This window comes from Daucus carota, chromosome 1, assembly GCF_001625215.2.
Source record: "Daucus carota subsp. sativus chromosome 1, DH1 v3.0, whole genome shotgun sequence".
Taxonomy (NCBI): Eukaryota; Viridiplantae; Streptophyta; class Magnoliopsida; order Apiales; family Apiaceae; genus Daucus; species Daucus carota.
The window spans coordinates 52,339,195-52,356,429 of record NC_030381.2 but is presented as its reverse complement, the minus strand read 5'-3'; the positions used below and the strand labels follow the sequence as shown (position 1 = coordinate 52,356,429).

Here is a 17,235-nt window from a genome sequence, read left to right as displayed (position 1 = left end):
TTACCAAACAGTTTTTTACCTAGTTTTCAGCAAAAAGCTGCTATTGCTGTCTGCAACAGCAACCCCAAACAGTACCTAAAAGACAAGAATAACCTTGATAAAAGTTGTTACTACTCCCAGATGTTCACCGGCCTGTCTAAATTTGCGATCACCGGATCAGAAATTGAAATCGGAACCAAGCAGGTTGAATGGGAAATTTTTTCAATCAATCAAGAATTTTTAGTTAAATAAGAGTGTAATTGATAAATCAATAAAATATTTTACAAAATTAATTGAGAAATAATAAGAAATTTTTCAGTAATTCAGAGATATTTAGAAAATAAAATCCCACCCATAATTAAGACGGTATCTAGGAATGAGCATTAACCCCGATCCGATCCCCGCCCCGTTCGGATAGAAGATTCTGAGAATTTTTCGGGGCGGGACGGATATCGGGGAAGGTTTTATAAATAATTTGGGATCGGGTCGGGATCGGTGATTCTTGTCTGCCCGCCCCGATCTACGACCCCGATTGTATATATATAAAAATAATAATATGTTTATATATATTATACTAAATAACTTGTTAAAAACATATACCAATTATAATATTATTAAAATTAAAAATTATTCTGTGATTTTTATTGAATGTCTTCCTGACATATGTGACATGCTGTCTATATACAAGGCTTTTATCCCAAATACACACGCCTATGATCCGACAGATGTACTTATTAGAATTATCGGATCAATCGAACCAAATTGGTAATCAAGCCCAAATTCGAATATGAACTAAGCATGATCCAATCTGGAATAATTCATCACTGGATATACATCAAGAAATTAGTAGTATATATAACCCCTAGCTAAAGTTTGGACATAAGAGATAAGCCTTGGTCTGGAGAGTCCCTTAAGAAAGTATCAATAATGTTGTTGAACTTCCATGCATTCTCAACTTGGGGAATATGTGATGCATTCTTGATCACTTTCAGTTTTACATTCTTCCCCAGAACCCTGCACACAACCATTTTTCAGTGACCAATAATTTTAAGACTTTTTTCGTGTTGATTAACTAAGATTTAAAAGGAGAGAGTGAGAGTGAGAGCGAGAGAGACATACTTCTTGAGCTCCATTGCAAGGTCCAACAGAAATATCTTGTCATGTTCTCCCCAGACTATCAGCACCTCCTACACATACAATTTTGAATCAAATAACTTAGTGGACTAAGGAACGATACAATGTGTTACTTGTGTGTGCACGTGTGCGTGATCAAAGCTAAGGATGATCGGACCTGTTGAAGAGGAGATGCTTTCATGATATCATCCCATCCGATGGTTAGCCCCCTCAAGAGTTCCAGCTTCTCCTTCCTGTTTTTGCTGTACAGCCTCTGTTTCAAGTACATTTAGCATACATCTTGTTTGTCACTCTGCTCCTCCATTTTTTTATACTAATTAAATTAACATTTCCTCTTATAGAACTAAAATGAGGCGGGCCTTTTCCGACTAAACCTGTACCTTACCAGGATCATATAATATTCAGCAATACCAAATACATTCAATTTCCCACATGAAATATTAGTTAATGCACAAAACAAGATTTGTCTGCATTGGCAATCTACAACAGAAACCTTTTGACATCTTAGCTATATTTTGTAAGTACTCCATTATTCTTGTTGGGCCCCTTTTGTATAAGAAATTAGGTACTCACCCTAAATTCAATAGAGACATTTGTTTGATTGAAAGTAGTACTAATGCAGTATAAAAACGTGGTCCATGAAAGTCTCAAAGAAAGTATATAATAGAGCCTACCAATTTAGACTTCACAATCTTTCCAGTGTAGTTGGAAATTTTAATAAGCAACAAGCAAACTTGTCTTATCTTGCTCAACACACTACTATCCAGGGACGGAGGCAGCATTGGCAGTCGGGATACTTGCCCCCACTGACCTTCATAATATACAAATCTTACCGCGGTTGTGGAGCTGGAACTTCTCACCGAAGATATAAGTTCGAATCCAGCTTGTAGGCAATTTTTTTTTGTTCCCGCTAGGCAAAAATCCTAGCTCCGTCCCTGCTACTATCAGCATAATTCCAGAACTTTCAACTCTTGGTTTTAACTTTTCATCATCAAAAAGTTATAATGATCGCTAAAATGACACTGTGGATCATAAGTTTATCTTTCAACAAAAAATTATTGACAAAACTACTAACTCGTTAATATCTATGATTTTTTGATAATAAGTAGAGAATTCGATCCATGAAATGCAAAATGAAGTGTAGAATTCGAGCATCACTCAAATGCTAAATGCAAATTATATATATTTTCAACGATCAAAACAGAAGAACTTACGTTAATGAAATCGTTCAAAATAAAATCAGGCACATAAGCACGACGAAAGACAGACAGATTCATCAGCTTCCTCAGCTCCGACGCCTTCTCTGGCATTATCAAATCCTCAATCTTCTCCACCTTACCTCTCTTCACCAATTCCATACTATCACTCAATAAACCATTTACCGCGGAATTTGCTATCACAACCTTCATCACCCTGTCCTGCCACATCTCTGCCATCCGAAACGCCACAAATCCACCATAACTAGTCCCAACTACATAGTACTTCTCCACTCCCACCTTCTCCATCAGCTTCCCCATCGCCCTGGCCTGAAAAATCTCTGACCTCTCTGACGACGTCGAGTAGGAGCCCCCAAAAAACACTAAATTCGGAATGTAAAGGCTATAAGACTTGGCGAAAAAATTTATCTGCTGTTGCCATTGCCACACGCCATGAGGCCCGAACCCGTGGATCAGAAGAAGGGGAGGTTTGGCAGTTGAGCTGCTAGTGGTGGTTGGCTTAGGTGACCAGAAATGGATGGTGGTTTCATCGTCGATCGCGATGGTTTGGGAGGAGAGGCTGGCTGCAGAGAGGGTACGGCGAATAATTCCGCCGAATAAGGTCACTAGGCTGATTGCCATGAAGATGTTTGAGACTTGTGAGTTGAGTAAAGTGGAGTTGTGTTCAAGTTCTTACAAGTGCTAGATCATGTCTGGCTTGTGATAGTACCAAATGTTCCATCAGCAAATGACTTATTTGGTTAGTTGTGGTGGGCTATTAGGTCCCAGCTTACTGGTATTGCATAATGAGTTAATGGTTACATGGATAGGTAGATTGCTTTTAGATTTGTGTTGTGAAAAAAGGTTCGACGCCTGAGAGATTCGAACTCTCGCGGGGAAACCCCATGTACTTAGCAGGCACACGCCTTAACCACTCGGCCAAAGCGTCGGATGTTAAGAAGCTGCACGTTAGAAGCATATAAGTTGTGTCTCTCACATTTAACTTTTAATTTTGTGGAAGTGGTTATTTCATCAAATAAAATTTTTAACACCTGCCTCCTACAAAATAAACCCGCGATGTCTCTACCGTTCATCATATGCTAAATTTGAGTGATGCATTATTTAAATCATTGATATGTGCATCGTGTAACGCTCCTTAGTATTCGAAGGACATGGAATTATTTGTTTCGATCCTTTCGTCGACTATTCATCTTGTATTGTCAATTTCTTCTGTAGAAAAAATTGTAATTTTCCCCCCGGAAAAGGTATATAAATCCACATATAGGAGGCGGAAAACATCGATCTTTTGCTATCGAAATAATATAATTATCGTTTTATGCATGTAAAGAGTCACTTTTGGCCTTAGCAAAAATGACAAAAAAGAGAGTCACTTTTGGCATTACTACTATACTTGGAGGACTGGTATCATCTACATCGCCTTGCAGTTCTGAAAGAGTCAGGGGACTCGTTTGGTACAGTGTAATCCATGCTTTCATGAAACTTGGACTAGTTAGTGGGGTGGGGTGTCAATTTCGGGTAATGAGTCGGGTTCGTGTCGAGTTGGAGGTACATAGTTTTTTAAAGCTCAACCCGAACCCGACCCGAAAGTCAAAAACCCGATCCTAATTTGTATTTTTTTTGAGTTGGTTTTAGGTCGTGCTTCGAGTCGTGTCGGATACTCAAACTTTTAAGAAATTTATAGTTACAATAAAATATTGTATTCTAGTTATACAACTGAGGGGCGGGTATTGTAAGTTACATAGTTTGATTATAATTAAAATATTATATACTAAGTTATACACTATATCAAAATTATAATTAAATATCAAAACGACTGAAAAACTCATAAGCCCAGAAATGCTTATTTTAAGTTAGGCCAAACACCCACTTTATTTGTGTACCACTAAAAGACTTCCCTCTCTATGAAATAGTGATAATTGAGATATTATTATCCATCAATTTAAATTCAGAATTTTTATGATATTTTTAATCTATATACAATTTTGAATGCAGATTTTCATTTTTCAAATTTATATTTAAATCTAAATATCGGCAAATTTATCTCCAAAATATGAATTATCTGAATCACATTCACAGCCCTGTCTAAATTCACGTGTTTCATGTATCGACAGTCCTACCTAATTTCCCATACTGAATTTACTCATAGCTACCAGATCAAGTCTGTGGGCCTGTGGGCTGTGGCTACGAAAAAAACTGAAATATCGCTCAATGCTTCTGTAAGCATCGTGAGACTTTTCTGAAGAAGGATTTTTCGAAGAAAGTATCTGGGCCTGTTTACTTGCACAATTTTCTTTCCAGCTCTCTACTTTAACGCTCCAAAATTTTCTCGTTTTTACATTTTCATAAATTTTACTGAAAACCATTAAAATACATTCGAAGCCGTAGAATAATTTTCTGGTACGGGCCAAATGTCAAAACTGCCGAAACGTCCTGGTGAGTAGGGGTGCCCGCGGATCGGGTTGGGCGGATTATATATTAAACCCTAACCCAACCCATTTAGTTCGGTTTTTTTAATTTTTAACCCAACTAACGTTCGATTTAAATTTCATCGGGTTGGGTCGGTTAGATTTTATTTCGGTTTGGGTCGGTTTGGGTTGGGTAGAATAGGTTACTAGAAAATGAGTTTGAGGTATGATCACTTAGTTTTGTAATTTCACAATTTTTTCAAGATAAGTTGAGCTCATTATCAAGTTTGTTTGTCAATAGCTTAGTTCTTATTAAGCTTCACAATTTTTTCAAGACAAGTTGAGCTCATTATCGAGTTTGTTTGCCAATAACTTAGTTCTTATTAAGCGGAACTCATAATTCGTTCAAATTAGTTATTGTTTCACACATTTATTATGAATTTAAGTAATATGTGATATAATGTTAGTTTAGATAGAAAGACATCTAAAAGTGTTTCAGTAAAAAAAAATAAAATATATTAAAACTAAATAAAATATGCGGGTCGGGTTAGAATGGGCGGGTTATAGGCAAAACCCTAACCCAACCCATTTAAATCGGTTTTAATAATTTTTAACCCAATCAAAATTCGGGTTAAATATTTTCGGGTTGGTTTAGAGTCGGGTTGGGTCGGTTAGATCGGTTTGGGCGGGTTTTAATAACCCATGGGCACCCCTACTGGTGAGTGGATACTCCACGAAAACAATGTACGTTCCAAACCAAACAATCAACCAATCCATCCATAACGCCAACTGTTCTTCGTCAACCATATTATTCTTTAATGCCCATACAATAATCGAATCCACGTTACGGATCATAGCACCAAAATATACCGGCCCTGTTTTGGTAAATATTATACGGTTGTGAGGGAGAATTCGGCATGTATATTAAATTTTTATAAAATATTATTTTATAAATTTTAAATAAAAGAGGATAATAGTTAAATTTTATTAAAAACAATTTTTTGTAATAAATTATAAATATTTTTATAATTTTTTTAAATATATGTCAAATAATAAAGAAATTATATAAAAATTGAATGAGATGGATAAAATATATTTACCGTTAAAAATCATATATCGTGGTGAGAAAGAAATATTTCGCGCTTTTCTATATTATTAAATTTTATGTTTGTAATATTTTCCGAACCCGATCAATAATACGGCCAAGTCTAAACGAAAACATTAAAAGCATCAAAAATTAGACCTTAATATCGAAAACGTTAAAAACTAAAAGTGATCAATAATATAAATTTATTATACAAACAATCAGGACGGAAATTAATCACGCACAAGCACAAGGATTATCAACAACCACCTGATCATCCTCATCACCACTCCGAAACACAAAATATCCGGCCGCGATTCCGACGACAATCGCGACAAAAACGCCGCCGTTAAACGACATGATCGCAAGCATCAGCATGTAGCCTATAGCCGAGTTAATTCCGAAAACTACGGCGCCAGCGACTTTCGACGGTGACTTTCCGGCACCGGCGATGTTAGATTGGATGAGGGGGACGTTTAGGCCGGATTGCGGGGGAGATGAAGCGAGGAGCTTGAGTTTGATCCGCCAGGCCTCGATGAACTGGTAGAGGACGGCGGCGAGAAAGCAGAGGAGGAGAGAGATTGCGTAGGAAGTGTAGGAGCTGGTAGTCCATGCATCGAATAGGATGGTGACGTTTGTTCCCCAGTAGAATGTCATGTGCATCATCTTGAGAGAGAGAGATGGGAGAGAGAGAGGGAGAGATGGGAGAGAGAGAGAGAGAGAGATGAGAGAGAGATTGGTTGGGAGAGTTGAAATATGGTGGTTGGGGGAAGATGTTGACGTAGAAAGATACAGATAGAATGTATGGGTGGGAGATGCTTACAAGTTATAACAGCGTGTGCAACTTGGGAGAATCCGGTACTTTTATTTTGTTCTTGTGTTACTATTCCCTATCGGAATAGGAATATTTAGCTCGACTGACTTTTACAAATTTAGGGTTGTGCTGTTAAAAATTGTTGTGTACCGTGAGAAAAAATTCTGATAAAAAAAGTGCTGTTATAAAAATTAGATAACTGTTTGGTAATTTTTTTGATATTGCTTATTTTGAGTTATAATATATAAAATAATAATTTTTTAGTGAGGTTTGATAGTGAAATTTGTAACAGCTTCCGCTGAAAACAGCTTTTTTCAAAAGTATAGGAGGACCTGGTTATACTAAAAATAGCTTTTCAGCTAAAAGCTGCTGTTCAGAAAAGCTGCTTTTAGATTTATCAAACAGTTTTTCAGCAAAAAGCTGTTGCTGCTGTTTGCAACAACCCCAAACAGTATCTTATTATTTGTATATATTTAAAATTATTTTAAAAAATTATTTTGACCAATATCTCGTTATTTAGATAAGAATTTCAGTTCATACAATATATTTATAAATATTTTCTCCATCATTTTGGATTGTTAACATTTAGTAGTATGTGTTATCCCTCTTAGTTTGAGAAACGGTTCCGCAAGTATTTTAAAACTCATATATAGTATATAGTTTCATAAATTATCTTAATTTTTTTAAAATAAGTAAAGTGCAAAAATAAATTATAAAATTATATCTTTTGTACTTTTTAATTAAAATGTATGTCAAACAATATAAAAAAGTATTAACAAATGGAAGGAACGTAAGGAGTAAGTTTGTTTGATTTTTAGGCATAGTTAGGTGATTTTAATGTATTGAAAGTAATTTTCTCTAACAAAAATACGACTCATGATTTTTGTATATGTTAATACGGTTTGGCTTGTGTGTGCCCATGGGCACATACTAAGCGCGGAAATTTTTGTATTTGGGAGATTTTGATTGGTGTGGTTGGTGTATTTGCAGGGTGGTCCATCATTATCATGAGATAGGAACCAATCAAAATGATCCAAGCACAAAATTTTCCGCGCTTAGCATGTGCCCATGGGCACACCATAGAAAAACCGATGTTAATAATAAGAAAATTTAAAAATACTACTCCCTCTGTCCCATTTAATTGTATACGTTTCTTTTCAACTGCTCGACACGCATTTCAATGCTCTTATAAAATATAGTTCCGTAACTTATTTTTGAGATTTTCTTTTTCTGAATAAAAATATAACATCCAAACTTTAATTCAGAAAAAAAAAATTTTAAAAATAAATTACACAACTACACTTTACAGGAGCATTAAAGTCCGTGCCGCGTCCCCGTCCCCCAATGTATACAACTCAGGGGGACGGAGGGAGTAATTTTTAAGTGATTCAAAAATCAATTTACAAAATGGAGTACTAAAGTACAAGGTATATGTCAAATTCCACACAAACAGCCAACAACAAGATGCAGTATAAAATACAATACATTTTACATAGAAATGTAGGGGATAGAATACCGAATCTGCACCTGGATTATCAACAAAACTTGCAGATCAGCTTTTGTTCATGAAATATCCAAATGCAAGGCCTATCATGTATGCGACAGCACAATTGACTAGGAACGCTATAGCGCCAAGGAATTTCGACAATTTCCCACCATACCTCAGTTTAGATTTCAGCAGAGGATCAAGAAGCTTGGTTCTGATCAAGGAGTCCGTCAGGTACTTGAAGACGCCGACGAGGGCGGAAAATAGAAAAATTATGGCCATGGCAAATATTGGATTAGTCTTCCATGAATCAAACAATAAGGCAACGCTTTTTGCCCAGTAGAGTATCATGTTCATCAGTTTTTCCTGAATTTTACAGATATAAATCGAGATGAAAGGGTGGGTTTCTGCAGGCGATTAGAGTATATTTCAAGAAGATCTTTTAACTATATTGAGTTTTGATTTTAATGTTAAGGAATAACATATCTTGCACATCTTTCTGTAGTTAGAGTTCTTGACCGTGTCCGAGTTCTAGCAAATATAATAATTTAGTAATTCGGATTCTTGACCGCGTCCTTAAGTTTATGGAGTAAGTACCTGCAGGATTGTAGTTCATTACCCTGGGTAGGTGTTCTTAGATATATATAATACTCCGAATGTATGTAGAGCCAAAACTTTTGACGCTTTTACTCGACTTATGACGAACACGCGTCTTGATGAACTTACTACTTGAACGAAAATAATTAAATATATTTGTCATAATTTGGCACTTAATTATGATAGTTTCAAGTTCAAAATTTCGTCGTGAAAAGATTGTATCTTTGTAATGTGCTTGCATAATTATTATAAGTATCCTCAATATATGAACAATTCTATATTTTTATCAAATATGAGCTAAAATTATTATAGACCAAAAAATAAATGTCGCAATTAAATATGAAATATGTTGGTCCGAATATATGGTTGATTAATTAGGCCCGCAAAGACCTAATTAATTACTAAATTCGTGCGTAACTGATTGGCTAATAAAATAGCTATGAGAAATTTAATGGGATTCTGTGAAAAGATTATTTCAAGAATGATTATTCAAAGAATACTAATTTCTACATGATAATATAAAACTTAACCTGATTCTTAACACAAATTTGAAATGAGTAAACATGCCCATAAGACACGAACTTAATTAGTCTAATCATAAAAATCAGAAACTACAAATACTCGCGTATTCATGTTCACATTTAACATGAGAATCGAAGAATTAAAACCCTAGCTACAAGCCAGAAGCAGGTACATCTGGTATATATGATTCATGACCAGCAAGATTTGCGGACTGTATTGTATTTGCCGACTGCACACTCACTGCGTCGAATTACAAGTCACACGGGTTTACATAACATTTACTCATTTGTATTTGCAGATCAAGATTTTCTTAACGATTACAATTTCTTTTTCTTACAACAATGTAAACAATAAAAAAATTAGACGTGACTTAAAAAATAAAAAAATTGAATTTATCTTATCATACATCACTGTTCTTGTATATATGTGTGAGGTTGATTTGTCAATGTATATATTAATGAATATAAAATCCACGAATACACTCAAGCATTCACACGGTATCGATTTTATTTTATTAATTTCAATTTTAGCTATTGTGGTAATTGTTGATTAGCATCATGATGCAAAACTCAGCCGGTCCACAGAAATAGTTCCAAAAAAAATATAATGAACGAAAAGAAATCTAAAAAATGCAAAATTAATGTTGTATATATAATGTGCTTGTGTTTGCATTGGAAGAAGATGATCAGAGAAAATTAAGCATTTTGTCACCGCATACTTGGCTCCCGGTACGCCACCCAGGAGGCAATCTGATACACAGATCGGTCTCTAGTGTGGCATACAGGGAGCCAGGTATGCATCTACAATGCTCGTCTTTCTAATCTCTTCATCTCATCATTCTATCCATCCATTGCACATTCATATAATCAGAATTAATTAACAACAATGGTTTGTAAGAAAGAGAGAAATTTGTTCAAATCTCGGCGAGATTATTTTGTAGGGAGAGAGGAAAGTTTGAGTGTGTGGGGAAGAGAAGAGAGAGGAGAGAATGGAATGAGGTGATTGATCGTGCAGGATGATTTCCAATTTATAGAGCTGTGGCCGAGAGGAAATTATTATTTAATTATTACCGTTACCTATTTTTGAGTAGGATATTATTGTATATTATTTTAGAGGGTGTATTCAATTGAAATTTAATGGATTTTCTTTATCAATGGATTTTAATTGATATTATGTGATTTTGATTTTGTACGGATTCTTGATAAAATGTCGTAGAGTTGACATATATATTTGAGGATTTAAGCACAATACTTCAAAATCTCATCGATTTTGGTGGTATTTCAAAAAACTTAAAATACACTAAGAAATCCCACAAAGTCCATCATTTTATAAAATCCAAAAAATCCATTAGCATTTGAATACTGTCAGATTTTAATGAATTTTAAACCATCCCAATTGAATACCATCGGATTTTAAAGTATAATTTAAAATCCTGATTGAATACCACCAGATTTTGTAGTATAATATAAAATCTCAATTGAATACCTGAAGATTTTAATGGATTTTAAACCATTCTAATTGAATATCCTCAGATTTCATTAATGAAAATAAAATCTTTAAAATCTCAATCGAATACACCCTTTAATTTAAAATGGGGATTAGCTGCCCACAGTATATCACATTTGTCTCGTTTTATGTGGACGGTTTTATTAGTAATCCGTTTCTTTTGAAATGATTACCACAAGATATATATGCTGATCACATGTAAATATATATGCTGATCACATGTAAATTGTGAATGTAATCATACCAGAGATAAATAACATGCTGAATTTAATGTTATGAATTACCCTTCAAAGAGCATCAATCAATGCAAATGAAATAAAATAATTTTGTGGCGTAGGTTGGATTTTGAACAATAGAGGATATATCGATGAAATTATTAATTCAAAGATGAGAGAAAATTGTATATTTTTTATAAAGTCAAATATTTTAATGAAAATAATTATGAATGAAAAATGGCTCGAAATGTATCATGATTATAAAATACGTGATTGGTCATGACTAAATGAAATTGCACGAAAATGATCATTTCTCAATAAGACGGTTTAAAAATTATCATCATTCAAAAAGAAAGATAAAACCGACGGTGTGAGAATAAACATGATTAAAAAAGACCGGATGAGGATAATCATGACTATAAGAATGACTAGAAAAATAATCATGATTAAAAAAGACAGCGTGAAGATAACCATGACTAAATATGATATGAAAATGATAATAACTGAAAGATTAACAATGTTTCATCAATAAATTTTATCACAAAGGATATGAATGTTATTATCGTGTTGTCAATAAATTTAGGCGACCTTCTTAAAATTTAAAAATAAGATTTATTTGTTAATTATCCTGAATATTTTGTTAAATTTTAATTTTTTATAGTTAAAAATATAATTATTTACAATTATATATTTAATGTAACCGGTACTTTTAAATCATAAGTAAACCACTAGGACCCAATCTTCATAAACGCAAAAAGACCCTTCTTTTACATGCAAAAAGAACAAATATGACCGACTTTATTATTGACCAGATGCGGTCAAAATTGTGACAAAAAAAAATGCGGTCAAATTTAGTGACGTCATCGTAAATTTTTTTGGAGGGAATTTTGCCTCCCAAATTTTGTGAGACCCACATTATAAATATGACTGTCTAAATATGACCGACCTGAAATATGGCTATCAACGGTCATATTTAAAGTCAGTCACAATTAGCCGGTCATATTAAGTTTTGACTTGTTCATTTCCAGATTTGACCTTAAATATGACCGAAGACAGTCATATTAAAGACAGTCATATTTAGCCGGTCATTTTTACCCCTTTTTCTTGTAGTGACAATTACATTCCTATTTGTGTATCGTTAAAAATGACACCAACGAATTTAGGGTTATTTCAAGATATAGTTTAAAAACAAATTAACACAGAAACATGTTTTTACTTTTTTTAAAAAACTTAATAGCATGGCGATACAATATTTATACAAAATTTCTACCGAACCGTAGACAGTCGAGCACTACTTTCGTAAACTTCGCTTCATTTAGTTCAGTTTTAGTTTAGATTTATTCTGTAAAATGAAATTTGTTACTGTCTAAGTAGATCTAATCGTGAAAGACCTATTACTGGATAATTCATAGGCGGAGCCAAAGAATGTGATTTTTTGACGATGGAAACATCTTCGTCGAACCAATAATTTCTACTTAAATTTGTAATCTTTAACCAAAATAATTATTTTGTTTTAATAATTAGGAAAATAATGTCCTCCTAAGACACGGATAATTAAAATATACTTATTTATTTCCTACCAATAATGATAATTTGATAAAATCTTCAATTTATAATATATACTGATTTATAGTCTTACAGGATTTGATGTCACAGTATTCAAGATCAGGGACAACGATCACTATTTCATATATTCTCTTATGCACTAGAGTTTTAATTTATGAGGCCGAAGAATACTATTTCTCTTGCTGTGTGAAATCAGAAAATTCTTGAATATTATTATTCCAAGAATTTACAAAAAATTCAAGAAAAATATTAAGTACAAGCTTTCATAATTATTAATAAGAATAATATTAGATGTCACAAATTGTATATCGCTTATGATATCCGTATGAATATACAAAAAATGTTCAAAACAAGGTGATCAATCACTTTTCTTTTTATTTTTTTCAAGGTACAACTAAAACCTGACACATGTTTTCAGAAATTGTTTGAAAAATAATTTATATCCGATAATTTCCTTTTTAGTGAAAAGAAATTAGATTTAAACCTCAATATATAATAAAATATTATTATATTGGGTTGTCTTAAAATCTTTCAGAGTTCAACATTTTTCGCTTTAAAAAGTCGGGCACAAAACCTTATATTGTAAGTGATAGTGCACACACGAGGTTGGTACTAATTATTTAAATTAGTGATTGATACTAAGAGGTGTTTTTTTTTTTTTTTTTTTAACTAAAACCTGAAACATATTTTTTATAAATATTTGAAAAATTAATTTCAAATTCATAATATTTTCTTTATTTAAATAACAAACTAAATGCAACTTAAATTAATTTATGTCCCAAAATATAATAAAATATTATACTGGACCGCTAATTGAGCCCAACTTTGTCGGTGTCAAGTCCAGTACAAAACCTTGTATATACAAGTGATAGTTTACTGATCACGAGTTTGGTATTAGCATTCCCAAATTGAGCTGCTGCAAGGTAAATTAGGGTTTCAAAATGGCAAGAAGGGAAAACTGCAAGAAGAATAATTCTGAATTACCTCACGAACTCATGTTCAATATATTCTTCTTGTTACCTGTAGCAACACTCCTTCGCTGCAAATCAGTTTGCAAAACATGGCTGTCAATCATATCAGACCCTCGATTCGTCAAAGCTCACTGCATCGAATCGCAGAAAAGGCAACCTAGTTCTGTACTGGAAGTTGCGAGCGACGACCAACTCTGCATTGATAATCATGAAACTAAAACCCTCTTTGAAATGCCAGAAGAATATCTTTATGGTAAGTCTCCTTTTGTATCCAGTTGTAATGGTCTTGTTTGTTTTGCCCATCATGATCCTCGTGTTACATATATTGGGAATCCGATGACTAGGCAATTTAAGAAACTTCCCAGTCCTCCTAAAGAACCTGATTCACGTCTGTGGAGGATGGTAGGGTTTGGTTTTGATGATGTTTCTGATGATTACAAGTTTATTAGGTTTTTTGTTAAAGGTATACATAGTCGTAGTTACAGGATTAAAGCTGAGATGTATTCTGTGAATGAGGATACTTGGAAAGAGGTTAAGGTTCCTGAGGGCCTAGAGAAATTTAAGTTTCCTCTTTTTCGAGGAGTAGGTATTTTTCTTCCTGATCAAACCAGGGTATTGTATTTTGAAGGCTTTCATGAGTTACTATCATTTGATTTGCATGATGAAGTGTTTCGAGTGCATCCGTTTCCCAAACCTGGAAAGTTACCAGGGCAAGGTAAGCCGAGAAGGTCTAGTCTTCTGGAGTTTGAAGGTTCTGTTGCTAAGATCTATGAGGAATCTAGTGGTGATGATGAAACAGTTCTTAGTCTTTGGACATTGGACGGGGATTGTGGCAATGGATCTTGGACTAAACAGTTTAATTTTGAGGATAATATAAAAAATGATCATGTAACTTTATATCTGGGTGATGGACAGTTTGTTGTTGCTGCAGAAAATTATGATCGCCATGGTTATCCCCGTGAACCCATCTTCTACTACCACAAAAAGAAACATGCCAAGGAGTATCTTGGAGCATCTCCCGCTAGAGAGCTTACTTCAGTTGTCAAGTGCAATGAGAGTCTTGTTTCCCTCAAAGGGTTTAAACAACTAGAATAAAGTAATTACTGCAGATCACATCTGATGAAGAAAGACAATGCACATTGCTGGACATTAACTTTTAAATTTCAGTTATCATGTATTTTAGTACTTTCTTGTATCGCTAAGCTTTGTGTCCATTAAGCATTCGAATCACTGAAGTCTGCAAACTTGGCTTTTCATCAACTTGCTTATATACTGAATGTTTGTGCTTGCATAGTTATTATCAGTATGCTCATTATATGAACTATTCTATGTTGTATGTTCTACTCCCTCTGTCCCTCTTCAGTTGTCATTTGTAAAAAAAATCATACATCATAAATAATGTTTAGTTACATGTGTTGTTTCCATAATTGCCTCTAATTTTAATTTGCACTAAATTACATCTTATGAATATATTAGTTCTAAAGTTAAACATTGAAAATAGAGATGGAAGGGTATAGTTTTGAAGATTTTTTTTTAAATGTTTAAAGTAAGGGAAGGACAATTATTTAGGGACAAATTTTTTGTCAGAAGAGAAACTAAAATAGGGACCGAGGGAGTAACTTTCTTCATTGGTGACTTATCTCGCTCTTTTTTTTGCTATTATCTCCTCCCACTCCCGGCATTTGATTAGAGTTAACAGCTCTGTGCATTAAACTCTCCGGACCAAGATCACACAAGGTAAAATCTCCCTAGTCTTAAAGTTGCTGAACTTCATTGTCTAGTGTTCTTTTGATTTTAAATAGAAGTTTATTAGTTGGAGATGCTATATCTGTATATATGCATATGTGTGTTGATTTTCCACTACAAGAAAAGCGGCTATTTTCGACCGTCAAATTCTGGTCGAAAATATTAATGGTCGAAAATAGCTATTTTCAACCGGAACAAATTAGATGGTCGAATATAAACTAGGCGAATTTAAAAACCCTGTCGGAAATAATTATTTTCTCGTGATTACAAGATTATTAGATTTGTTTCTGACCGTAAAGATACTGGTTATGGTATCGAAGCTGAGATGTATTCTGCCGATGAGGATTCTTGGAAAGAGATTAGGGTCCCTTTTAACCCAGAGACATTTCAATTTCTTAGTCACCGAGGAGGAGGTGTATTTCGTCCTAATCAAAGCAGGGTTTTGTATTTTGAAGGATCTCGTGAGGTACTATCGTTTGACTTGCATGATGAAGTGTGTTTAGAGTGCATCCGTTTCCCAGACCTGCAAAGTTACCATTGCAAGGCGAACCAAAGTCTTATCTTCTGGAATTTGAAGGGTCTGTGGGTATGACCTGTGATGAATCTAGTGGTGATGGTAAAACAGTTCGTAGTCTGTGGACATTGGACAGGGATGGTGGCAATTGGACTAAAAAGTTTAATCTTGAGGATCATTTAAAGTATAATCATGTAATTCTATATCTAGGTGATGGACAGTTTGTTGTTGCTGCAGAAAGTTATGACCTATGTTCTACGACTACCACAATAAGGAAAATGCCAGAGAGTATCTTGCAAGTTGCAGCATCCACCTCCAGACAGCTTACTTCAGTTGTGAAGTGCAATGAGAGCCTTGTTTCCCTTAAAGGGTTTAAACAACTAAAATATAGAGTATTCATAGCAGATAGTATCATATGAAGAAACACAGTGGACAATGTTCGTCATTAGCTTTTCAGTTTCAGTTATCGTTTATTTTAGTACTTTCTTGTATCACTAAGCTTTGTTTCCATTAAAGCATTTGAACAAGTGAAGTCTGCAAACAATTACTTTTATTGAATGTGCTTGCATGGTTAATATATACAGTATGCTCATTCTATGTCGTATGTTTTAACTTTCTACTTTGGCCACTTCTCTCACTCTTTTTTTCTATTATATCCTCCCACTGATCTTCGCGGTTAAATTAAAGCCAACAGCTCTTTGCATTGAAGTCTCTGAATCAAGAACATGAGGTAAATCTCCTTAATTTACTAGATTATTCATTAGATTTGTTTTATTAGGAATCTAGTCCTTGGTATTGTAAAATAGGATTAGGTTTATGGTTGGCGATTAATTACTACTGATCCGTTTTGAACTTCAGGTAATTAAAGTATAATTTCTTGCATATTTATCTCCCTATTGAATGTCCTTAAATTGTAAATTGGGCCGGAATGAAGTTGAAAGAAGCTGGGCAATCTGCTGGAACTTGTGTAGGTGCGGTTGCAAAAGATGCCAGACAGCAATGTTGCAGATGTGGTAGAATAAGTTGGCTCAATAGTAAAAAGACGCTGATCATTTCTCAACAGCTGGCTACAAGACATGCAATGCAAGAGCATCTCATCTCTGCTGCTGCCATGACTGTAATGTCGTTCAAGTCGGGCATTTTGGAAACAGAAAAGAAACAAACTCAATGGTGCAAGATAAGGGTTAGATAAGGTAATTATTATATATGCATCCATGAATACTAATTGTCTTTAGGATTTGTTTCCAGTAATGCACACAGACTCTTCATATGTTTCTGGCCAAATTTTTGATTACAGAAGTGTATTTTTATATATTCTTGGTTTTATTTTATATAAATATCTTGATTAAGACTTGTTGAATGTTGATATTGATAGTTTTAAGTGTGCCTGCTCGATAGGTTGGAGGTCACAGCCAAATATTTTATGTTATTATTGGTTTTGAGTTTTTTTAAATGTGCGGCCCTATATATTCATAGTTT

General features: G+C 34.1%; 3 protein-coding genes and 1 non-coding gene across 4 annotated transcripts; 1 reads left to right on the top strand and 3 right to left on the bottom strand.

Annotated features, from left to right (window-relative positions):
* Positions 1-584: 584 nt before the first annotated feature.
* LOC108212000 (uncharacterized) lies at positions 585-3,081 on the bottom strand. The gene is made up of 4 exons (XM_017383737.2): positions 2,328-3,081; positions 1,271-1,366; positions 1,099-1,166; positions 585-993 (listed from the first exon to the last, which is right to left on the bottom strand). The coding sequence occupies exons 1-4, from the start codon at positions 2,949-2,951 to the stop codon at positions 846-848; spliced, it is 936 nt and encodes a 311-aa protein (XP_017239226.1). The 5' UTR covers positions 2,952-3,081; the 3' UTR covers positions 585-845.
* Positions 3,082-3,176: 95 nt separating this feature from the next.
* Positions 3,177-3,258, bottom strand: TRNAS-GCU (transfer RNA serine (anticodon GCU)). Its single transcript has one exon. It is a non-coding gene; the product is annotated as a tRNA-Ser (tRNA).
* A 2,798-nt stretch (positions 3,259-6,056) lies between these two features.
* Positions 6,057-6,476, bottom strand: LOC108195320 (copper transporter 5.1). Its single transcript, XM_017362282.2, has one exon. The coding sequence runs from the start codon at positions 6,474-6,476 to the stop codon at positions 6,057-6,059; it is 420 nt and encodes a 139-aa protein (XP_017217771.2).
* A 6,990-nt stretch (positions 6,477-13,466) lies between these two features.
* LOC108224636 (F-box protein CPR1-like) lies at positions 13,467-14,591 on the top strand. The gene has a single exon (XM_017399316.1). The coding sequence runs from the start codon at positions 13,467-13,469 to the stop codon at positions 14,589-14,591; it is 1,125 nt and encodes a 374-aa protein (XP_017254805.1).
* Positions 14,592-17,235: the final 2,644 nt, after the last annotated feature.